Raw genomic sequence first — 27124 nt, 5'->3', positions numbered from 1 at the left:
CTCCATAGGTCTGATACCATCCCTGGCTGCATCATACAAGAACACAGGCATGAGCTCTCAGATCCATTATGCACTGTAGTCAACCAAAGCCTGAGCACTGGTGTCATCCCATCTGCACAGAGGACTGCCACTGTCATCCCTATACACAAAGGCGGAGCAATCCACCAATCCAGCCAATCATATGCACATCAGCCTAACTAGCCTGCTCTGCAAGAGCATGGAAGGCAATATCAAGGACATTATGAACAGGGACATTGGCTACCTCAAAATGCCTGAGCCCACACAGTGTGGTATTATCAAAGGGAGATCAGGCCAGTTAAACCTGGTCAACCTCTCTGAAGTGATCAACAAACACAAGGATGAGGGGAAGAAGGTGAACAATACCTACCTTCACCTAGCCCAATTCTCTCACAATAATCCCCAGGCAGTCAGGATATATACTCCTACACAGCTAGGCATCAACCTGTATGTTACCAGATGGGTAGCTAACTGGCCCAGTGATAGTACCCACTTGGTCAGAGTAGTGGAACCCATCTCTAGTAGTAGAGTCTTCCAAAGAGGTGTACCCCAAGGATCGGTCTGGGGGCCTCTACTGTTTGAGATATACAGTGGATATAAAAAGTTTACATACCCCTGTTAAAATGCCAGGTTTTTGTGATGTAAAAAAAAATGAGACCACAATAAATCATTTCAAAACGTTTTCCACCTTTAATGTGACCTATAATTTGTACAATTCCATTGAAAAACAAAAAAGGGTGTGCACACTTATGCAACCAGTTTATTGTACATTTTTTATTTTTTTATATTTTTCCCCCTAACAAATTTGTTTGTTTTTCAATTGAATTGTACAGGTTATGTGTCACATTAAAGGGGGGGAAACTTTTGAAGTTATTTATTATGGTCTCATTTTTTATATCAGAAAAACCTGGCATTTTAACAGGGGTGTGTAATGGATTGGTCTCGTCTACTGCTCCGACAATCCTGCACAAGTGATAGAGGGACAGACTTTGTATCAGCATGATGTGTCAGTCGGGTACGAAGTCTGATGCTGGCATGTGTATCAGTATGATAACTGTGACATATTTGACAATGATATCACAGGAATGCTCACTGCCAGGGGACACAGACCACATATAGTTTGCAAACATGTGGATATCCTATGTACATCTGTACAGATGACTGGTATGGGCTGTATAGTGTTACATGGTGGATGTGAGGCAGATGCCGTTAACAGGATCTTTAAAGTGATGCCATGGGTAGGGGGTCAACAGGCCTTAAAATGGTATAACCTACACACACAACAGCCAAAGGGGATATGCTTCACACACATTAATATAGTTGCCGATATTGAGATTAGAACCCCTACCTAAGTATTTCCACTATAGTATTACGCAGTTATTGCACATGCCACAGAGCTTAGAGGGATGACAAGTGTATACAGGTACATCTAAGGTGAATGACATCAGCAGGCCTTGTAAAGACGGGCAATGGGGCATGTACTGGGTGGTACATGCCTCAAAATGGTATATTCCACACCCCCAGAGGATATGATTCACACACACACACACACACACACACACACACACACACACACACACACACACACACACACACACACAGTATCACAGTTGCCAGTATTGAGTTTAGAACCCCTACCTATCTAGTTATGTGTACTACAGTGTTATGCAGTTATCACATGTGCCATGGAGCTTCTAGGATTTAACAGTGTCACAAGGCATGTCTAAGGTGATTACATCAAGAGCCCTTGTAAAGTATGACAATGGGAAATGTACTGGGTGAGAAGGGCATCAAAATACATTACTCTACAAACATACACACTTACAAACACCTTCTCATATACACACATTGGCACAATTGAGTGTAGAACCTCTGCCTATCTAGTTATCTGCACTATACTATTACTTAGTTATCACACATGCCACAGAGCTTATAGGGCTGACTGCTGTCCAAAGGTACTTCTAAAGGCAATGATATCAGCAGGACTGCTAAAGCAGAGCACTGGGAAGTATTGTGGGTGGTAAAGTCCTCAAAATACTTCGCCCTATAAACATACACTCTTACAAAGTCTTGTACATACACTTATACACACACACACATTTTGCCATACACTATAATGGCAAAATGCAGATTTCTCTTAAAATTGTCTTTTCACATTTTTTTTATTTTCTGTACGATCCCCTTGTGTGTCACTGTGCTATGCTTATAACGGCTGAAATCAGCCAAAAAAACCTTTGATTTTCATATTTTTGCAACACAGTTCCATGCCAATGGCCATATTTTTTGGCCACTGGCATGCCTAATGATTACAATACATGCTTTACTTTGAGCTGTCATGCCCCCATTTTCATTTTTGCATTTCTGCAACTGACACTGTTCTTGCACAGATGTCTGCCTGCTTACTGAATTGCTAATTCACCTCATTTGCATGGTTTTCATCAGAAAATGAGGTAATTACCATAATTCAATGGTGTCCATGCAAGAATAGTGCTAGAAGGCTCATGCATGCCCCCAGCCTTGTTTACTAGATCGCTCGGTGGCCATATTCCATGCAGGAGCTGCTGCACTATTCCTGCATGGAAAAAAGCCATTTAGAATCCTGGAGTAAATCTTTAATACATTGGTTAGAATATGTGAACTTTTTGAAAGAGGAAATTATGTTATTTAAATAGGGAATTTGAAAAGAGGGTGTAATTCCATTTATGCAAAAATGTTCTAATAACCAGATAAAATTATTAGGGACTATTTTTTATGACTGGTTGAGATATATTTATTATTTACTAATAATATTTCTTGATGTATTTGTTTCCATTTTGAATCATAAGATGAATGTATCCACCACACTATCTTTTACAGTTGTTGAAGTAGCATATGATTGAATATCAGTGAATCCTATTCTACCAATATCCCAGCCTTTTCTGCCAATCAGAGGAAACCATTGGTTTATTAGGATGCCAAAAAACTTTAAGTAGAACATTATTTATCTTTTCCATCATTTCTTTTGTGGAGATGTACTAAAGATTGTAAGACAAACAATATTTTAGGGAGAATTCCCATCTTAATAAGCAATAATTATTATTCCATGATAAAGAAGAATTTGTTCCAATTTGTGACTAAACTGATCATTTTATCAACAACCTGCTAAAAGTTTGTTTGTATCATTTCTTTACTATTAGACATAATGGTTATACCAAGGCTTTTCATTTAATTGCTATTCCAATTGAAATTAGAATATTTTTTGTATGAATGCTTTAATTTTTTATTACTTAATAATGTACTTGTTTTATTATGATTAAATCTTGAGTTCAGGATTTCTTCAAACTGACTCATAGAACTAATTATTTGTTCGAATGATTTTTTTATATTTCCTATTGTTAGTAAATAATCATCAGCAAAGAGCTGAATCATTAGTTCAAAATCATCTTTTATTTTGATACCATTAATGTTCTTATTGGACCTAATACTATTAACAAAGGGTTATATAGCTAATGCAAAAAGTAAAGGTGATGATGGGCAGCCTTGTTTTGTGACTTTTTGTAATTTACAGGCATTAGAAAGAAAATAACCTATGTTAACATAAGCACAAGTGTTATTGTATAACTTAGAAAATAATGCAATTAGCTCATGTGAGAAATTATACACTTTAAGTGTTTTAAACAGGTACAACCAAATAACTGAGTCAAATACCTTATCTAAATCAAGACTAATGATAGAAAGTTATTTTTTATTTTTATTTGTAGTCTATTAATGTATGTATTCTTATTATGGTATCCTGTACTTGTCTATTTAAAATAAACCCAGTTTGATCATCCTTAATTAGTTTAGGTATAAGTAGATTAATTCTGTTAGCCAAACTGGACATGAATGGCTTATAATTCACATTTAAAAATGAAATGGGTCTTTATGATGAAAACTTTGTAGGATCGTTTTCTTGTTTTAAAATGGGTGATATAAGGGAATATTTCCATGATGGGGGGCTCCAGCAGTTGTTTTTTATTTCTGTATAGACCTTTATCTAATATTTCAACTGCAACATCCAGTATTATTCTATATAGTTCTGGTATAAGACCATCTAAGTCTGGCATCTTATTATTTTTTTAACTTTTTTTATTTGTTCTTTCATTTCTGTTAAAGTGAATGGTCTGACAGTTTTTATTTGTTCATATTCATTTGTTATTTTTTTATTTATATTTTCCCTTAGAAAAGTTTCAGTTATATTATCATTATCTAGGTTATTTGTATTATTATTTATCTTTTCATAATAAATTTCAAACCCTCAATAATGCATTTAATATCTGTTCTTCTTTTTTTATTATTTATATGTGTTATGATTTATTTGATATGATTTACTGTATTAATTTTCTTTGATCTAAGAGCAAGTTTATGCAAGCTTAAAGGGTTTACTGAATATGCATGAAGTTTAAGTTTTTCTGGGTTTATTGACACTTTTTTATTTAAGCTTTTACGTTCAGACTGAATGATAGTATCGTTTGGTTTTAGATTTAACTTTAGCATGTCTATTTTGGCCTATAGTGTATTCAATTCTTTGTCCCATTCTCTTGTTTTACTAATATACCAGCTTGTAACTCTTCCATTTAAGTAAACCTCTAGTGAATCCCACAGAACAATGTCAGATACTTCACCATTCATGTTTATTTCTAGAAAGTTTTTGATCTCTTTAACATAGCAATCATTGAATCATTTTATTTTAATAATGCACACTGTTAATCTCCTGTGATGTATTAACATGTCAGCTTTTAAAATAATATTAACGACTGTAGCATTATAGTTCAATAATGGACATGAAACTGTTGAAACTTCTCTGATATGTGATATATTGTTTGAGACAAAAAATGTATCAATATTTGTTTGTGTTCCATATCTATGTGAATAATGGGTAAGCTGAAGTGAGTTTGTTTTCCTTAGGTCATATATATCCTTTAAATTTATTAGATTTATAAACTCTGTTAAGTGTTTGGCTAAAGACGTGATTCTCAACTTTCTATGTACAGTGGAATCTTTGTTTGATAAAATACAACTAATCACCATCCATTATGACTTCAACTTTCATGTAAAGGGTATAGTGTCTAAGTATTTTTTTTGCATCTTTAGCTCCAACCCCTGAAATCCAATAAGAGTCCACCAATGTATATAGTTTTCTGTTCCATTCAGTTATAACAATGCTTAACATGCCATTTTACCAACATAGGTATCTTTTACTTTAGGTATTACTGGTGAGATCTTCCAAAAATGAGGGTGCCTATTCTTTTAGCTTGAAAGCTAGACCCTGGTAAAACCAAATAACGCATATTAATTTATAGGTCAGATGATTTTATATTTGTTCTGTTTTATTTACTATGTGTAAAGTTGTTCAAAGGATCATATTTTCATAAAGTAGGACCAGGCTAACTGTCTTTGTGGGCCATTCCAAGTTCAGTCAGTTACACCACGTGAGAATCAAACCCTGCACCTAGTACCTATAATTTGAACACCTTAGCCACTATGCCAAACATTCAACCTTGTAGCCATATTATTATTTAACTATATACATATTTACTTATTCTGATCTTTCTATTTCTGTTTGTATACTATGTTTTGTACTATTACTACATTCCTAGGCTTTATATTATAGCTATAATCCTAGTGTAGAGTATCATATGATAAAACATTTATATTTACACTTATACATTTGATATTCTTTAACCTAGTACTGCTGTTAGAATCCGTCCCATTTTTCCTTAAATGTTATGTCTAATACCAACTGAACAAACAACTGAAAAATCTTCCCTTTTAAGATTCAAACTTTCCATAATAAATTGTCCTGAGTTATTAAGTTTCGTTATCATTAAAAAGAGACAATGACAGAGAAACACAATCCAATTTTTTATCAAACGTTTCTTTCTGTAGGCTAGTATATAAACTATCCTTTTGGTATACTGCAAACATTCAGAACTATTTAATTACTGACAGTGGTTAAGAGTGCAATTCATTGTCTTTTGCTTATTTTATAATTTGTATTCATTGACATCTTAGCATGTGATTCAAAATATTATGATTAGTTACTTTTAGACAGGAAGATGTAACCTGGACAGTTCTTAGAATTTTCAGAACTCCCACAGCATCATAAAAGTGCTCATGATTCTAATTAAGCTACTTCAAGCTAGTCTTCATAACAAGGGCTTGCAAATGAACAGTTTAACACCTACAGTTCACACAAAACATTTACAAGCCACCTCTGCCTTATATATTAGTCCCTCAACCCCTTCCAAACCACTAAAAAAACAATAAAAAACATTGTGTTGTATTTAAAGATGCATTTAATGATTCAGTAAGCACTATTTGTATGAGATGTTTAATATAAAGCAGAATGTCATTTTTAAAGGAAACATAGCATATAAACTTGCATTGAAAGAATTACAATTATGTGTAATCCAGTTTTAACTTGTATAAGTTTGAATGTTATTCTAAGTATCTGATTACACTACACTCCAATAATAACTTTTATGTATGCAAGAAACTATATTTTGTATGCTTTGTTCATAACATAGCATAACTTTCCTAGGTGCTATTGCATGTCAAGTATACTATCAGCAGCAAGCATTTAGAACTAAGTAATAATTGACAGTGGGTTAGAATGCAATTAACTGTCCTTTGTTTATCAACTAACTTGTATTCTTTGACATCTTAGCATATGTTTCAGAACATTATGATTATTTACTTTTACACAGGAAGAAGTAACCTGGACAGTTCTTAGAATTTTCAGAACTCCCGCAGCATCACAAAAGTGCTGATGACCCTAAGTTGTTTCAAGCTGGTTTTCATGATAAGGGCTTGAAAATGAACAGTCCATAAGTTATAATTCACACAAAAACTCCCACAACTGAAACCAAGCCACATCTACACCACATATCAATCCCTCAAACCCCTCCAAACTACCAAAAAAAAAAATCTCAAAGTATCCCAACCACTAAAAAGCCATTGCTTTCAAATAAATAACATTTAATTATTCAGAAAGCACTATTTGTATGAGATGTTTAATATAAAGCAGACTTTCATTTTTTAAAGGAGATATAGCATATAAACTTGCTTTAAAAAAATGACAGTTTTGTGTGAACAGGTTTAACTTGTAAAAGTATGAATGTTACTCTAATTATTTGATATCATTCCAATAGTAACTTGTTATATAAAAGCTATATTTTTATACTTTGTTTATAACATAACATGTCTCTCCTTGGTGCTATTGCATGTCAAGTATACTATCAGTAGCACACTATTGGACCATTTTAAGAAACCAGAAAGTAACTTAACATGCCTCTTTAGTGTAATTTGTTGCATCTTGCATTATATTTAATAGTACATTACTCAACTATGCCAAGATATCAGAAAGTGTGTCACCTAACATAAGTTTCATCATAATAATGATTAATTTTTAATAAAATGAACAGTTTAACCTTTTAAACTCTAAATTAAGATAAATTACTTTAATTTAAGATACAGATAAAAGAATCAAACTAACATTTTAAAAAGGAAGTAGAAACCATTTTAAGTAGGGAAAGAAAGAAATAAATGGTTTACCTTGTAAAAAGTAATATTCAGCACTTGCTTGTAAGCACTTCTTTAAATTAATAGGAATTCATAACCATGAAATACATGGATTTTCATTTGTATTTAATTTTTTTTACTGTTTTTGTCTTTTATTAACCAACCATCTCTTGCTGCATGTCTCTTCAAAGAAGATGATAGATTCTAGTCCATTTCTTCTGTTTTTTTTCTGGGATTTTATTTTTCTGTATAAAGTCCATTGCATCTTCCAAGGTGTTAAAAATCTTCTTTTCTTCTGGAAGGTGAATCCTTATTTTTGCTGGAAACAAAATTTATGCTTTAATATTCTTTTAAGCTTTTAACAAGTGGCACACATACTTTTCTCTTTGACATCACTAATGTTGAATAGTCATTGTCAAATCTTATACTGCTTTTCTTTCATTTTAACTGGATAATTAGTCCATGCAGCTTTTAAGACTAAATCCTTATCTTAACTTGAGAAAAATCTTATGATCACTGACCTTGGTGAATGTGTATTTTTTAAGATGCATTAGAAAGTGATCTGTGTGCCCTTTTGATGCTAAAGAAAAATGCTTCAGGCAGGTTCAAAACTTTATGCACCCAGGTGTTAAGGAATTGAATCATACTGTCTTCCTCTTCTTTTTCAGGAATCCCGTAAATCCTGATGTTATTCCTTCTACATCTGTTCTCTACGTATTCTATTTTTTTCCTGGAATAAGTTGTTTAGTTTCAGGAGAAATTCTGTGTTATTTTCATTTAAAAGTAATCTTTCATCAAAATCAGACGTTACTTCTTCTATACTCAAAAATTGTGATGATTGTTGTTTAAGTGATTCACTCAGCACTTCAACTTGTTTTTTCACATTCCTTTTTAAAATTGTCCATTTTGCTTTCTGATTTATCTATTTTACAGGTAACTCACTGATGATACTTATTATAGCCTGTATGTCTTTTTTCATAGTGCTGTCCTGTACGGTGGGCTTAGAGTGGCACATTCTGAGGCAATTTGGTCTTTCTAGATGTTCTTCATTCCACATTGCTGCAGTCCTAACTATTGGGTAGTCCGCTGTCCAGTCGGCCCGAATACCAAAGTATATGGCTGACGTCGGTCAGGGCGCATTAGACTGACGTCAGTACGTCAGGGTACTAATGCGCATGACCGACGTCATATCCTCAGTCTTTTTTGCCGCATGGTCCGATGCAGAAGCAATTTTGCAAGTGCAGGTTGGCGTTCTGAAAGTTTCTGAAGTCAGAGTTTCAGACCGAATCAAAGTTGGCTAAGTACCCCGTTGGGGAATATTTTGGTTTTTTCTTGCCTCAGTATTTACCGGATGTCAGAAAAAGTGAATAACTGTATTTCTTGTGGGAAACAGATACCTCATAGGGATTACCATACTTTGTGTATACCTTGTTTAGGGCCTGAGCACGACGTTGTTGGATGCCGCTCTTGTGCTAGATTTAACAAACGCACTATTAAGAGAAGGTTGGACACAGCACTGCCAGGATTTGGACACTGTCATTCAAATAATACCTTGCATTCAAAAGGAATTTTTGTGGTGGGCTCAGGAATGTCACCTAAACAAGGGACTCTCTGTGACCCGGCCAGAGGCGAGTCAGATTCTAACGACAGATGCCTCAGACATTGCTTGGGGAGCTCATCTAAATGGAAAGTGGATACAAGACAAGTGGCCTGCCAGACTACAACATCTACATATCAACATGAAGGAGATGTTAGCAGTCCAGTTTGCATTAATGGCTTTCAAGGAATTACTTCTTCCAGGGCAGGTGTTGATTCTAACAGACAACACAACTGTCATGTGGTACATCAACAAACAAGGGGGAACACATTCTTACCCATTGTGCAGGCAAGCAATGATTTTATGGGAGTCTGCGCTCAGCTTGCAATTAACTCTTCAGGCAAGGTTTCTGCCGGGAGCACAGAACTCCTTAGCAGATGTGTTAAGCAGACAAATCATGGATCCCCACGAGTGGAAACTGGATCTTCATGTATTTCAAATATTGACAGTGTCATGGGGAACTCCAGACATAGATCTGTTCGCTTCTCCACTAAACCACCAGCTGCCAAAGTTTTGCACAAAGAGGTTTCATCACACAGCTTGGAGAGTGGATGCTCTTTCTTTCAGTTGGAAAAATCTTCATGTGTATGCGTTTCCACCTCTGCCTCTTCTTCCAAAGGTGCTTCTAAAAGTCAGACAAGACAAGCCAAAGATGATTTTAATAGCTCCAGATTGGCCTCGGCAACACTGGTACCCGTTACTGAGGAGTCTGGTAAGGAAGCCTCCATGGCCTTTACCCTTGATTCCACACCTGTTGTCTCAAAGAGACGGTCACCTGCTCAATGTCAAGCTTCACTCTCTTCATCTAACAGCCTGGCATATTCTGTTTTGAAAGACAGTAGGTCTCAACTTCCTCAACAAGTTTTAAATGTGATTATGGAAGCCAGGAGACCTAGTACAAGGAAAGTGTACGCAGAAAAATGGAAGAGATTTTTATTTTGGAGTGCAGCAAACAATTTGGAGATTTCTGAGCCAAATTTGAGTGTGGCTCTTCAATATCTTACTGAGTTACTGGACAAAGGTTTGTCTTTCTCTTCCATTAAGATTCATGCTGCAGCAATTTCAGCTCACTATGATTGTGACCCACCATTGTTTTCGCATCCTTTGTTCAAGCAATTTCTTAGAGGGCAAAGAATATAAGACCCCACGTAGAGCTCCTACTCCTGCTTGGGATCTCAATTTTGTGTTGGAGAAACTTACTCTACAACCTTTTGAGCCTGTGGCTACTGCTGAATTGAAATACTTGTCATGGAAGACTGCTTTTTTGTTGGCCATTACTTCTGCAAGAAGGGTTTCTGAGTTGCAGGCCCTTATGGCAGTGGAGCCTTTTTTGATTTTTCATAAGGATAGGGTATCTTTACGTACTAATCCTTCCTTTATGCCTAAGGTGGTTTCTAGTGTGGCTTTAAACCAAACTATTCATTTGCCTACCTTTTTTGCAGATCCCCAAAATACAGGGGAAAAGATTTTGCACACTTTAGATGTACACAGGCAATTGCATTATTATTTGAGCAGGACTAAGGATTTTAGGCAGTCTCAGCAGTTGTTTATTTCTTTTGCTTTGAGTTCAAAGGGCAAGCCTGTGTCAAAACAAACTATTTCTAGGTGGATTGGGTGTTGCATTGCATTTTGTTATTCCCATCATGGCAAGGAGATTCCAGCTGGGATTAGGCCTCATTCCACTAGGGCTACTGCCACTTCAACAGCATTTCTAAGGGGAGTGGCAACAAAGGATATTTTGGAGGCAGCTACTTGGAGTTCAGTGCATACTTTCTCTAAGCATTATCACCTTCCTCTCTACTCTAAGTCTAGGGCTGGTTTTGCCACAGCTATTTTGCAAGGCATGTTGTCAGTTCCTGCTTCCTTATGATTTGCCAGCCTCCCTTACCTCTGCTTTGGGATTCTACCCAATAGTTAGGACTGCAGCAATGTGGAATGAAGAACATAGTACAGTTTTGTACCTACTATAAATGTAGATGTTCGAGGATCCACATTGCTGCAGTCCAATTTACCCTCCCTCCTTCGCCTCTGTGTTTAGGGGTGGTTGTGTAGGTGAAGTTATATTCTGCTGTTTTTGTATATATTGTATATATATATATATATTGGTGCAGGTATGTTGGGAATTTTTGGCCTTTGGCCTTATCTTTTCAGGGTCTTCTGACATCTGGGGCAAGAAAAGACTGAGGATATGACGTCGGTCATGCGCATTAGTACCCTGACGTACTGACGTCAGTCTAATGCGCCCTGACCGACGTCAGCCATATACTTTGGTATTCGGGCCGACTGGACAGCGGACTACCCAATAGTTAGGACTGCAGCAATGTGGATCCTCGAACATCTACATTTATGGTAGGTACAAAACTGTACTTTTTCTTAACAGGCAAAAGCAATTAAAAGAGTTTCAAACTTGTTATGTTTTGTAGTAAATATTTCAACAGATGTTCAACTATAAATCCATCAAGTTCTGAAACATTAAATTTGAGTTTTTTTATTAAAAACTCCTGTCAAAGATGTTAAAATGAAACAGAGCTAAAAAAGTGCTGTTAACTGCTCACAATCTTGATCATACCTCCTAGCATACATTTTCTGAAGGATATAAAATCTGAAACTCAAATCTATGTGATTATTTAGAGACTTCAGTTCTCAATCATTTGCTAATAAACTACAGATTTTGTGATGACCAGACCAAAAATATGAGGCAGAAATCTGGACTTTCTGGGAAAATCTGACCAGTGGAGAGGTTTGTATTACAAGTAATAATGATCTTTCAGTCTAGGCCAGCTTGTTAATGCTACAAGAAGCTAACAAGCTTTATCATCTCATTCTGGCTTTGTTTCCCTCAGTTTGCACTTGCAAACTGTGTGGCTCTCAGTAAATCACTTAACCAGAAGGTACTATCAGGTTGCACCTGAAAAGTGTGTCCAGTGCATTTACCAGGTTAACAAATAAAATAACAATACACTAAAATAAAGCTGAGGGATCTTTGTTTAGTTTGGTGTATACAGTATGTTATAGTTCAGTATAGTAATTATAGAAATCATAAAAGTATTTACCTACTTTACTAAATTTTTATTTTATCCTCAGGGTCTTCAAATCTTCATTCTATTCGTAGTCCGATCTTCAAGTTTTAAAGAAAAGATGACACCTGTAATAGATTACTTATCATCTGTAAGAATTTATCTACATTCAAAGACAATCTTCCTTGACAGGGTAATAAACACAAATACACAGGAATCCTACAGGCAGCTGGATTCCTTTTCCAGTTCAGCTTGGCTGTCATCCTCTGAAACCAACTAGACAGCCAACGACAGAAGATTTGGGATAGACTTTCATGAAATAAAAATGTTTCCTTTTCTAATTAAACTGCAAAAATATATAACACCAACATTTTTAAGTGCTGGTCCTAAAATGTCCAAGTGTAGAAACATCTCATAAAGCAGTTCTTATATATTAATTTTATACCATGGCACTTTTATAAAAACAAAAATATCATACAAAATAAACGTTTTGACTAATGGGTATCAAGTTTCTGTGAACTAGGTATTTACTGGCGAATGTCACACTGTGCAGTATGATTTGTTACAGGATCATTCATGAATACCTATGATGTAGGATGATGAAGTGCAACGTAGCTGGCGCACCATGACTGCAGGTGTTCAGAGAATTCTAAATGTCTGACTAATTTAATACTACTCCAGATAGCTTTTCTCATTCACAATTAACCACTAAGACAAACTAAAGTATTTTTCAGCTGTGCTATGGTGTATTCTAAAAATTTGATGAAGTGCTCCCAGCTAGATATTAATCATTTCTCAGAATCCTGTTTTTCCATTAAGCTCACATATTTAAAGAGCTCAACACTAGTCACTCTTAAGGATGTTGGCCAGAAGGCAGTGTGCAAAGCCATGCTATAGTAAGCTAATGCAAGTGCACCTTTCCACATGTTTATAATTCTTAGTTGGAGTATATGAACTCCTTTGCTGGAATTGTATCACGTGTTCGTACATGTGGGATTGTGACAATGAGCCTTCTCTGAGATGCCACACCTGCAGTAAGGCATGGCTGAGTTCCTTCATCACAGCTCTGAGCATGCTAATCTGTTTATTCTCATCCCTTCCAGACATCTTTTCCAGATTCTGAGATGATAGCTGAATTAAATCTCTGGAATTAGTCACAGGCAAAGCCTGTGGACCTAGTACAACCTCTTTATTTTGGAGTAGAGAGAAAGTCAAGAGGCAGTGAATTTGTCTGCAATGCAAGCAAGATGAGTTTAGTTAGTATTTCTTAGTCACAAAGATTCAAGCAATACAGAATGCAAACAACTGAGGTGAGACTAGAACCCATGGCCTTCTGATCATTCAGCACCAAGCATAAGTGTGCTACTTGTTGAGCCACTGACAGTGAGATGTGTAGAAGAGGCAGGGAGAAGTATTCCTTCCTAATAGATAGAGCTGACATCTGGCTGTTCATAACAGAGATGAGATGAAGGCTGACAAACTGGCAGACTATCTGTAAGACTCATGCAAGCAGGTATTTGAACAGTAGCATATAACAGATTACTACATATGCCCACATGACATTCCAGTAAATGGGGGAATTTAGTCTTGTCATTTACAATATGATGCTTCTGGACCCTCTAATAAACAGCTGTTATCTCCAATATATTCATGAGGAAATGTATTAATAGAATAATGGCCAAGCTGCAAGGCACCAGAATTCTGAGGTCACAGATGCAGCAACTAAAAACTTATTTTAATCTGTTTCTTTGCATGCACTCAACAAGAAAGATCTCAAATCATGAACGATAATGAGTGCTGTCCATCTCAACGCACATACATGCAATCATTAACATGATATCTAATGTACAGTGGCAATGTACAGTATTCATAAATATCATAGAATAAATTGTCATTTAGTCACTAGTAATGAATGCCTTACCATAGTATCACTTAAATTCACTGACAATCAAAAAATCAAATCAATAAACATTTGATTGAAACTAAACAAGTCAGTATATGTTGTCTGATAATGGAATTATCATTTTGAAGGTTTAGGGGTACATTCAGAATGTGAATCAACTGCTAGAATAGGCTTTTCTTTATCCTTTTAGCCAGCTGTAGACATTGATTATCTAATAGAAACACTCACATTTGCACATTTCTTTAGTCAGTATCTAGTGGTAGAGATGTTCAGAAGACTGTGTCATCCATCTCCCATGCCGTTTGCACTGTGAGTTGCTACTGCTTGGGTGATGTCCTGTTTGTATGGTAGTGGCTTTTCATGGAGTGACCAGGGGTTGTGATACTCATGTCTCTTACTTCTTCTTCCCCCTTCTCCTCCTCCCAGTAGCTCCCTGACTATGAAATGTTAGTCAGAAGTTACTTATTGACCATAGTCTGTGTCAGTTAAGTTACTCCTTGCCTACAATGGATATAGCTACTCCTATACATTGACACAGGTCTTGTCCTTCTGTGTGCATATTCCACCCAACCCCAAGTTAGAACAGTCATCCAAAATAATTTGCACTTTCTAAGAACAATGAGTCTGGTCAGTCAAGCAAAGCACCTCATGCAAAATGTTGAAGACTACAATATATATATATATATATATATATATATATATATATATATATATATATATACACACACACACATATATATATATATATATATATATATATATATATAAATATATATATATATATATATATATATATATATATATATATATATATATGTATGTATATAGAGAGAGGGAGAGAGATAAATGTTACAAAGTCATACCGACAGTCAACGAGTCACATTAGTGCATAATGTTATGGCTGCATGAACTCAAGTCTCAATCAGACCACATGTCTGTCCCCAAAGTAACCATCCATGCTGAACTTAAATGAGTAAAAAAATGTTGAAAATTGCTCATTGTATTCCTTTCTTTTCCTCTGCTGTCTTATTTGAATATTTAACAAGCATGAATTTTCATCCAAAATTGGAATTTTGATATGCAATAGCCTCATATGTCATATCTGATTTATTTTAGCTGCAAATAAAACTGAAAAACTATTGTACTGTAATTTTTATGTTATTGTTCTTCATAAAAAAATGATATTTCAAAGATGTATAAAGCATTATAAGTTTGGACATTACTATGTTATATTCTAGGGTCCAAAGCTTGCTATGAGATTGCAGTCTGAATAAGCCCTTAATGTATTTTGAAAACACACTCTTTCTTCACTCATGTTTACTGCACTGGTCCATAAGGATCGGGTTTCATAACACTGAAGTATAATCAAACTAAGGGCTAAACAAATTTCTAAACAATGTTACATGAATGCCTACATGCTCTTTAAGCAACATAATGTGCTTTATGCCTAAATGTTTGTTTATGCTCCCAAAGCTTCCTGATGTTATCTGTTGATATTCAGAGATCTTACTTCATTAGCTTGTCATGAAAGATTATATTTCTCAATGTATACCAGAAATTAACTATTCTGTTGCTGAATTTTGGTACTATGAATTGTTAATATTATTGTTTAGTTTACTTATAACCTGCATTCAGTTAAAGGGGGCATTTATTCCTAATACATTACAGCAATTAATTACAAAGGTATATATCTATAGGCAATTGACATCAAATTGCTTGAGCATAAGTGCCTAATTTGCAAGAAACTGTGGAAAAGAATGCTGATAACTGTTTTCCATAAGAAATCATTTTTGGTTCAATTTCTAAGAATGTGCGAGAAATTATTCCTTTATTTTGGGAGATTTCTCCCTTCTTGCTTGCACAACATATAGATATAAGTTTAGGGAGGTGTGGGACTTGCACCTCCACATGGGGGTACAGGAGAGTTTACTTTCCCTGCATAACACAGTTACAGTTGAAAGATTTCTTTTGGTATATTGTGCATCTGTGTTTGGTTTATTAGTTCCTTGTTATTTTGATATTCAAAGTTTCATAGGAGATTCATTTCCAGTGATCATAAAAAATGATAAAAATCAGCAGAAATGCAATTGCCTATCTGTTAGTTACAGAGTACACGACAAGCTAAGAGAATTAGCAACTTGTATATGGTCATCTTGGCTGGAGAATGATGTGCTCCAGCAGGGTGCTATTGTACAGGTAATACCTGCTGAGAACAGTCTGTCGCTTCACAGCAGCATATTAAGCTGCCATGAAGCTTAGGCAGTTAAGAACTAAATAGTCACCATCTTTTTACACTTGCTAAACACAGCTTTGCTATATAGTGAGTGTAAAATGAAAAGAAAAAGTAAATAAAATAAAAGAAAAATGTGTGAGTGTGTATGTATGTGTATGTGTGCATTTGTGTTTGTGTGTGCAAGTGTGTACTTGCGTACGTGCACACAAGTGAGTGAAAGTGAGACACAGACGAAAATACTGGCTGCATCAGGCAGTCCATCAGCACTGATTTGTTAAACATAAAGAGTTATGAAACTCTTAATAATGTGCAGTTTTTACTTACTTTAGTCCTCAGTGAAAGCAAAACCAGGGACAGTAAAGGGGATGGGAGATGGTTCAAAGAGTTGCAATGCTTGCATTGTGTGTGTGTGTGTGTGTGTGTGTGTGTGTGTGTGTGTGTGTGTGTGTGTGTGTGTGTGTGTGTGTGTGTGTGTGTTTTGTGTGTGTACATGTGTGTGCGTGTATGTGCGTGTGTATGTGTGTGTATGTGTCATATCACTCACCTGTCCAGATTTTCATAGAATGTCCAGATTTTTACCTCACAGTTTTAGTATCACTGAGGAGTGAAGTCACTAAATAATAACATACATTTGGGTTTCAGACTTCATATCCTTCAGACAAATGCACACAAGCACAAATTTTGTTATTCTAACAGCCCTCTCCGTTTATAGGGGCAATATTTAAAATCTGTCTCTATTTCTGGGCCGTTGTCACCCATTATTTTAGGATTTGTCCAGATTACTAGTGCTAAGAGGTTGAGAGGTATAATGATCTGCTTGTTTCTTTATTTATTCACAAATTGGGAGGATAAATAAAGTGGCTGTGTGTGCGTGTGTGTGTGTGTGTGTGTGTGTGTGTGTGTGTGTGCGTGTATGCACGTGTGTGTGTTTACGTCATGCCTCTCAACTGTCTCAACTGTCCAGATTTTTGCAGAATGTCCAAATTTTTGCCTCATATTTTTGGTCTATTCCTCATAAAATGTGTGGTTTTCTATCAAATCATTGAGAACCAGACTCACTAAATAATGACAGACTTTTGAGTATCAGACTTCATATCCTTGAGAAAATGCACATTAACACAAAATATGTTATTCTTGCAACTTTCTAAGTTTAAAAGAACAGTATTTAAAATATGTACCTATTTATGGGCCTTTGTCCCCAATTATTATTGACTTTGTCCATATTTCTTACATTAAGAGGCTGAGATGTATGGTTTGCATCAATGTGTATCTGTGTGTCTGTATGTCTGTTTTTGAGTGTGTGTGTGTGTGTGTGTGTGTGTGTGTGTGTGTGTGTGTGTGTGTGTGTGTGTGTGTGTGTGTGTGTGCGTGTGTGTGTGTGTGTGTGTCTAGACATTAAATACTTACAATTCTCATGTCTATGATTTAAAATACTTCCTCCAGCAAAAATAAATATACTAAAGCAAGTTTGATTCATTAGCCAGGGGGACTATTTTACATAAAATATATATTTTAAAATGTGTATAGTATTAAAAATAAACAAAACAAAACAAATACAAAGTGCAATAATGCCCTCTACAGTTTGTGTTATTGTAGAAATAATGCCTTTCCAGGAGTATAAAGGACCTCTGTCTACAGCATCTGGCCTCAGAACACCTCTGGGTGGGCATTATTTCCACAATAATACCGATTCTGTTGGGTATTATTGCTTGATGAACAATAGTTGTTCTGGAATTGAACCTTGTAGTATGCCTTTTGATTGTTCAAGCTTGAAGAGTAAGTGGCCTTTGTTCTTAACTCATCTGTTTTGAAGTGAAAAGAGTAGCTATACCAACAAGGATAAATCTTGTGCCAGCAATTGCAGTTTATTACTTACTGTAACAGAACAGAATGAATGGTCTTTCAAACTCAGAACTATGTTCCAAAAGTAGTATAACATCAACATTTTACTGTTATCTATGACATGTTTTTGAATCGTAAGATTCTTGTTTATATTACCAAATATTTTCCTAGCATCAATTAATCCACATTTGTCTAAGTCTTTAATTCTTGGCATTTGCTTCAGAAGTGCCTGCAAAAGCTTTATTATCTTTATTATTTACTTACCATCTGGCAGTTAGTTCAGTGGATTATGGAGCTCTTAACAAGCTGTTTCTTATGGTTCATTGAAGAGGGTTTGATTCCCTCAGCCTCCATCGCCTAACTGTATGACCCTGAGCAAGTCACTTAACCAGACAGAACTCCCGGCCTGAGTTTGAAAAAGGTTCATAGAGACCAGTGCTCTACCCTAGTAAGCAAATAAAATTAAATCAACTATTTCTTCTTCCCACCTTTTCATTACTTCTTTTGGAATGCCATAATTTCCAAGTGTCTTTCCTGTTTTGTGATGTAAGGCTAATGTTATTTTACTTTCTTGTAGTCTCATTAATTCTCTCCTCTTCCATTACCTGAGGTAGTTTCAAATTCCTCAGCTATGTTTTCATTTCCAGTAAATATTATCCACTTGTAGATCTTGTGTGTATAAAGAACTACAATATCTTACCATCACCTCCCTAGTTATGCCTGGTTCCACTTCCATTTTATCAGTCTTATGCCTTAATTCAGTTACTGTTCTTTCAACATTTTGCTTTAGTACATTACCATGAATCATCAGTAAGTTTAACGTGTAAACAAAAGACCCTACAATACTTTTACTAGCTATTGGATCTGAAGGCTCTCCAACTGTTTGTTGCATAGTTGCCATATTAAATAATGTTGCCTTCATCTAGGCAACTTTCTGATAATGTTAATCAGAGCTCTACAGTTAAAAGAAGTGTCTTTTTTAAATACTATCAAACTTAATGAACATAAACTAAGAAAACTTACTAACTAATGCAATAAAACAGAAGGGAAGTTAAGTACTACAATAATCAAGAGTATTTTGCAATTCCCACCTCCACTACAGCTATATGCAAACCTATTTTTACTTGTGAGTAAATATATAATAGCAACTTTCTTTCACTGTCATTCTCACAAACATATTTATTTCACTTTGGTACTTACTGATTTCAGTAAATAGAAAGCATAATTGATATTACAAATCATGTTTTAAATTAAACCACAAAGTTTCCTCTTGTACCAATATGTTCACAACTTTTCAGGTGCTCACTTCAGTCAAAGTGGTGGTATTGCTTTAATATTTACCAAAAACTACCACATTTCTTTTACAACAAACCAAAACCAAAATTCAATTCAGCAGAGCTTCGTATTACCTTCCTGAAAATAAACAAATATGTATTATTGTCATTTACATCCCTCTTTGTGACAATACAGTTACACTGGAAGATATCCTACATTGAATATCCATAACGATTCCAAATAAAAAAATATTAATAGGTGATATCAATATCAGTTGGGTGGACATAACCTCTAACTCCCCTACATCTACACAACTAATAGCCTAACACATTATAGCAAGCCATCAAATTTCTTATTAAACTGAATCCTAGTATCAGGTCCTAGCAAATTCACCACCACAGATACAATGTCAGACTCTCAGTAACCATCTCCCAATTTATACAACTGGACATCTCACACATTCACTTAAACAGTATGTTTATAAAACAACACACAACCTGTCCAAGTTTAACCCAGAAATATTCATTATTACCCTATCATCTATTAACTGGAACATCCTAAAAATGTTCCCCTTAGATGATGTTGTAAATGAATTCAAAACAACTTTCTTAATACCCTTGCATCTCCTAGAAGGATGAGACTAAAACTAAATAATGCAATTTGGCTACTCAAAATATTAGAATGCTCAGCAACTGTACTAAAAAGTAAATAAATGAAGACAAAAAGCTATACTATAACAATATTCAGAACAATAGTAAACACAATCCTAAGAATTCTAGTTAGCCGCAGGGGTGGCTCGTGCTGTCGGACTGCCGGACTGCAGCCCTCCCACCTAGACAAAAACAAAAGAAAAATCTGTAAAATAAAAAAACAATCATGAGTCCCGATCCACTGCGCATGCATGGACAACTCAGACTGCCTTTATCAGCAGTCTGGATATGGACAAAGAGGTACCCAGCAATCATTGCTGTGAGATACCAGGAATCTGTGTGGTGACAACCGCACAGAACAGAGGAGCTCCAAACTGCTTCAGTCACAGTCAAAACCAATGAGGAGGACTGAGCTGCTCTCGCAGGACTTTCAGTGTGCAGGCTTCGTGGATTACTGCTGGACAAAGGCTTCAGGTAGGTGTTCGGATTGTGGGCTTGCTTCGTTTGCTGGATTTGGATTACTTTGTGAAACTGGATAGGTGTTCATTTGGTCGCTGGAGTTTGGGCTGGTAGGTGAAGGCTTTATATCACTGGCTGGAGTTTGGGCTTTTATACTGCTGAATGAAGGGTGTGTGTGAGTGTAATGCCCCAGTTACTATATACTGGTGGCTAGAGAGAACAAATGGTGGTGGGTAGAGATACTCAGGCTTGAACCCTGTACCTTGGATGTAGGTGGCAAGGACCTGAATTCCCTATCCACCACCATTTCTAAAAATAAAATTGCAGATTTTTGCCTCATATTTGTCCTGTTCCTCATAAAATTTGTGGTTTCTGTATCTACATTTTTCCTTGTTAAGTCTGTAGTGCAGTGGTGCACTGTTAGCAATGCTGCCTAACAGCTACAGGTTCTCTGGTTTGATTCTTAGCTGGAGTGCCTTCTGTGTGGTGTCTGCATGTCCTCCCATCTTACAAAGGTGTGTCTGGCATTTCTCCCTGCTCTGCTGAAAATGGTCTTTTGTTCCAAGTCAGACTAGTTTCTTGGTGAAATGTTTAAACATAACAGGCATTTGAATTTCAGACTTCATGTTCTTCAGAAAGTACATGGTAACACACAACTGTTTATTCTAGCAGTTGTCTAAGTTTATAATATGGATATTTGAAATTTGTCCCTATTTTTGGGACTGTATTCCCCCATTATTGGCTTTGTCCAGCTATTTTGTGCTAAGGTTGAGAGTTATCTATGGTGAGAACTGAATTCATTGAATGTTTGGGGGCTGTATTCCCCCTATTACTGGCTTTGTCCACATGTTTTTTTGCTAAGAGGTTGAGAGCTATAGTGAGAACTGAATCCACTGAATATGTTTGGGGGCTGTATTCCCCCATTATTGGCTTTGTTCAGGTGTTTTGTGCCAAGAGGTTGACAGCTATGGTGAGAACTGAATCCACTAAATGGTAGCCATTTAAGTTTGTCTTCCTGTCTTTCGCAAAACAGCTGATTTGGCATAGTGGTGTGTTTCTCTGACTCTTTTGCAGAGGGTCCCCTGGGTTAAAGACGCGGCAGTGAAATGTATGATGGTAACACAGCATTTTATTCTATTAACTTTCCAACATTATACAAGCAATGTTTAAAATGTGTCCCTGGTTTTTGGGCTTTTGTTCCCCCCCAATAAATGTCGGCTGTTTCCAGATTTCTTGTGCTGCAAAGTTCAGAGATACAACTGCGTGTCGAGTAGATTTTGCAAGGAGCTGAGAGCTGCAGGGGAACAAAACTTTAGTGCTGCTTATTCTGAGTCAGCTTGCATTGTTAATAGCACAACAGGTAGTATACTTTCTTTTGATGCAGAAGGCTGTGGGTTCTACTCCCACAGTAGATAGATGTATTACTGATATTGTACTGTGTTGTAAAGTGGGTGGATGCTGCAGTCCTTTTTAGCAAAGATACCTAGAGTAGTAACTATGAACCTGTTATCAGTTTGCCATACAGTTCCTATTGCGATATTACTAGCTTATCATTTTTTTTTTTAATGCATGCAACATAGGCAATTTATTCCTCAAGGGCAACAGGCACTTTATTTGTAGATGAATAAACAATGACATATAAAGTTGTTTGCTAGCAGCAACCTCTTCATTGTTACAGATTTCTTTAATGTGGAATTATTTAGATGACTTTTACTACTTCAGAGATTGTGCATATTTACTGATACTGGTGGACTGTAGAAGGTTGAGTAGACTTTTATGATGGAAATGTTCTGAATTGGGTAGTTTTGTCATTGGTTGCATACATTTTGTTTCATTTATTGGAAAAATGTTCAAAACAATAAATTTAAAATGCCGTCTAACAACTGTACTGTATTGTACAAGGAATATAATTTAGTGCAATCAGGAAGGTGTATCAAAGAGCACATGTATGTTTCATGTGCAAGGAGCCTATGATTTGAAAACAGACCAAAGTTAATCTTTATCTGCCACTGGCAAAATGTATTTTCTTTGAATGTGGGTTTCAATGCTGTTTCATTGAATGTGAGTTTCAAGGGCAGAGAAGTTTTAATGCTAAGCCTGTTTTCATTGTGAGACTGCTTTGCTTTGTTTAGCAGATGTCTTAGTGTTTGTGCTGTAAAATGCAAAATAAAACTTTCAAATGAAATCCAAATCATCATAGAAGTAAAGCAGTATGCACATTAGTGTTTATGGTAAATGGAGTGAAATAGCCAAGTAATGGGTCATTGGAATGGCTGCTGGGGGGAGGGCTCCATTCGACCATGATTTTGTGAGGGGGGAAGGGTGGCAAACTCAGCCCCAGCTGAACTATACCTCCCAACTATCCAGATTTTCATAGAATGAATAGATTTTTGCTTCTTATTTTTAGTTTGTTCCTCATAAAATTTGTTTTTCTGGAAAATCATTTAGGAATGAAGTCACTATATAATGACACACTGAGTTTCAGACTTCATAACCTTCAGAAAAATGCATGCGAAAGTAAGACCTGTTATTCTATCAACTGTCTTAATTTATACAAGAGCAATTTTAGTACTGTTTATATGTTCCCCCAATATATTGGCCTTGTCCAGATTTATTGCATTAACAGGTTGAGAGGTACATGCAAATAAATTGCTTTATAGAATTAAGCATAGCCAAACCTCTCAACTGTCCCCGAATTTGGCTCAAAATGTTGCTCTTCCCCTAATAATCCCTCCGCAAAATAGCAATTTTGGAAGAAAACATGGAGGGTTTACAATTAAGAAATAACTGTAATAATCAGTTATAGATTACTTTTATTTCAGAAATGCATGTAGAGTCTTTTATTTTGTCAGCTGCTCAAGTTAGCAGTACTAATATTAAAAAAGTGTCCCTTCTTTGACAGGTTACCAGCTGTATTGTGTGGCTATTTTATATTTTTGCATCACATTTTGGTCCATTTTTCATAAAATTGTGTTTTTTTTGGCAAATTAGTGGTAAATCATTAAAGACTGAAGTTAGAAAATAATGAGACATTTGAGTTTCAGATTTCATATCCTTCAGAAAATTCATACTAATGGAAGACCTACTATTCTATTATCTTTCTAAGTTTATAAGAGCAATATTTAAAAATTGTCCTTCTCTTTGGGTCTTTGTCCCACTTCTATGTATGGCTTTGTCCAGATTTCTTGCTCTGAGGTTGAGAGGTATGACAAATGTGTCAGGGCCAGCACAGTCAGCCAGAGACATTTCAAATTGTGACATACTTGTTGCACCCCACTCCCCCATGTAGTGACTCTGGATGTGTCCAAGCAAGGCAAGGAGCAGTTATGCAGTGTAAATGTGCAGGGTGTAAATGTGCAGGGTATCCCCCCATCCAAGGTAGACACAAGTACTACAGTGGCTTTTCATCTGTTCTTGATTTTGCAGAATGGTCTGGTTTCTGTCATATTTTTGTACTGTTGATTTATGCTTATTACTCAGAAATTGCCTTTTGCTCTGTGTTTTAAGTAGCAATGCTTTAATGACCATCAGATAAGCTTGTCTGAGATCATAACATGCAAGTAAGCTTTAATAAGCATACTGTTAAAGAATTGCCAACATTGAAAGCCTTTCTGTTGTTGCCATGCAGAGAATACGTAACTAGATAATGTATAAGCGTTGGGCATTGAAATGCATATGACAGTATTTGTAATAAAGGACAGGATTACATTATTTTAAGAAGCTCATTACACTTGTTGGAGACTTCCAGTGATATCTGAGGGCTTTACCTGTAAACTAAACAGAATGCCATTCATGTGTGGTCCATAACCTGTACAGTAATCCTTTAAGCAATGTATCTTGAACTTGTTTCTTGTTTGCTTTTCATTTTTTACTTTGATCATGTTTTCCCCATGAAACAAGTAGATAGTGGTCAGGCAGCAGGTCTTTTTTGGATAAGAAACATTTTTTACAAGTCAGGGCATCACAGAGATTGCTACTTTCAGCATGTTACTTGGTACTTTAATAAAGCTAAATATAAATTATAATTAGAACTGCAGTGCAAGGAGAAGTGGTTTGAGTTGAGTGCTGCTTGTTTTTCTTTACTTGATTTTGACTGGCATTCCAGTAATGTATTTAAAAAGTAATTTCTTTTTTCATGCCTCACAACCTTTTTGTTTCCATCTAGATATTAAGTAATCTGTCATGCAGCCAATGCATTGAAATATTTTTATTCTTTTATACTTCATTTGTCTTGACTGGACTCTCATAATGAGGGTTTGGCACCCAGGGCAGCATATTTAATTAAAGTTAGTTTTTGTGGTTTTGAGCAAAGCTCCTCTCCTTTCTAGTTGGCTGCACCCCTTCCCATTGACCCCACCCATTCAGCTATCTCCTGCAGCCCCCCTTTGATTTGAAGTCACCAGCCGCCACTGGTTAGCCATTAAAGAAATCTTACATCTTGTCCAAAAATTCAACCCTAACCCCTCTCCCAATAATTAATTACTTGAAACTGCAATAGAATTCAGCTCTTATTACACAGATATTGTAGCATCCCTACCAAGGAATCCCAAACATTTAATCTTAACGTTGCCCAACAGCCACACATCACCACATCCATTTTCACCTTCAAATCTGTGCTCACATCCAATATAAAACTACTCTTAAACTCAAACCATGTTCTACTTTTGCTGATGACCTCCAAAGTGAGTACCTTAAAACAGAAGCCAATAGCATTGCCTATCCTGTCTCAATCCTTATAAGTAGGTCAGTCCAGGAATCTCATGCTCCCTCTTTCTGGGAAAAATCACACATTATCTCTCTACACAAAGGAGGAAATTCAACAGACATCACTAACTTTAGATCTATAGCAATCCTATCTCCCTTATCCAAAATATTTTATAATTGGCAACAACATAGAGTTTTACACATTAATGTATACATTCCCACACATATTTAAATATACATACATATATACTCTTTTTGAATATTAGTTGTATTAAATTGTTTTAATATAGTGTTTGCAGTTTTAGGTTTATATGAGGCAACAATTTTATGTTCAGCTGTATATCATGATGACTGACACTGTTTTTAACCAATATAAGTAAATGCTATGGTATTTAAAGTGAATGCATATAGAATAGTTTGTCTGATAAAGTTTGAAACTTGTTCAAATGAAAACACTAACTGTTATTTTGCTACTGGAATCATTAAATACTTGGTGTTTTTATATTTCTCAACTTGTGGTTCATCTCATTTGAACTTTTGAGCATTGTTCCAGAGGTACTTGGACTTCAGCCTTGTGTGTTTTTGTATTTGTTAGATTTTATGAATATAAATATGAAATTAATTATGTTGTAAATATGCTGAAAGAAAAGGCTTGCTTAAATGCAGAAACAAAGTTTAGTAATATGTGATCAGCAGTCATACTAAATGACCATGGCTTGGATAAGGAATCTGCTGAATGGACATTCTTCCCTTACAGACTCAAACAGGATGTATGCAAGAGCAAAAATACAAAATCTGCTTTTAAAGAATGGACATTTTTCCCTTACAGACTCAAACAGGATGTATGCAAGAACAAAAATACAAAATCTGCTTTTAAAGAACACTGACATGTTATTCTGCATATAAAAAATGGACACAATATGTTCCTAAAATAACAGGATATGTTTATGACACTGTGACAATGTGTTTTCTCAAAAATATGTTTTTCTGCATGGAAAAACAGGATATGACACAAGAACAGATGTTTTTTATACAAAGATCTAAATAAAATACAGGATGTTCACACTGTCAGAAAAGCTGATCTCTGACAATGTGTTTTCTCAAAAATATGTTTTTCTACATGGACATCAGGACACTGTTACAGGATATTCACACTGTCAGAAAAGCTGGTCTCTTACAAGACATTGTTAAACAAGGAAGCTTAGTATTGTTTCTACAGGATAAGCAATTCTCCAAAATAGAATACAGAACAATGTGCTTCCTCAAAAATATGTTTATGCATGACTAAAAAGTGTATATAAAGAGCTGTATAAATCCAGCTATGTTAGAGGTATGATAGGGACACAAGTCCTAAGGTAAATGTTATATCTTTCACATCATCTGTACTATATGAGAAGTAAAGTTGGAACAGTACTTTAAGCCTGCAACGTTTGTCCAGTTTGATTTATTATAAAAGTTATTGGTTACTGCTCTTAAAGACAGATGCTGCAAAGTATATTCTCTCATCAGTGTATATTCTGCAAGTTTCTGTATGCAACAGACTGTGAATGCAAATATAACTAGACTTTGAATTTTAGCAGAATCCAGCCAGCAAGACTGAGTGTCTTAAGAACACTGCAAATCCATCCCACAGCAAGAAGCAGCAAGCAGTAAGCAGAGAGAGCTCAAAATATTTTTTCAGTATTAGTTTGGTGACTTTGTGTTTTATCAGTTATGGCTTCAGGCTGCGCACCAGAGACTGCTTCATTTTCTGCTTTACTTCCCATTCCACCTGGACAGAACAATGGGGAGACTGAGGAGAGCAGTATAGGAAAATTGACTGCTTTCATTTTGCAACTTACGCATAGAGCTGATTCATTATACAATCAGATCAACACCATTAAA

At 35.8% G+C, this 27124-nt stretch overlaps 1 protein-coding gene across 1 annotated transcript in view; it reads left to right on the top strand.

The window, feature by feature from the left end:
- ADGRG7 (adhesion G protein-coupled receptor G7) overlaps window positions 1-14655 on the top strand; it is a 974993-nt gene extending 960338 nt beyond the window's left edge. Inside the window, exon 16 of the mRNA XM_044071646.1 lies at window positions 12242-14655. Within this exon, the coding sequence (XP_043927581.1) occupies window positions 12242-12454 (213 nt within the window). The 3' untranslated portion in view covers window positions 12455-14655. The remainder of the gene's footprint in view (window positions 1-12241) is intronic.
- The last annotated feature ends 12469 nt before the right edge of the window (window positions 14656-27124 follow it).

This window comes from Protopterus annectens, chromosome 5.part0 (assembly GCF_019279795.1).
Source record: "Protopterus annectens isolate FY-2018-M chromosome 5.part0, PAN1.0, whole genome shotgun sequence".
NCBI lineage: Eukaryota > Metazoa > Chordata > Ceratodontiformes > Protopteridae > Protopterus > Protopterus annectens.
Note: the sequence above shows the minus strand (reverse complement) of the source record. Positions and strands in the feature narration are given on the sequence as shown.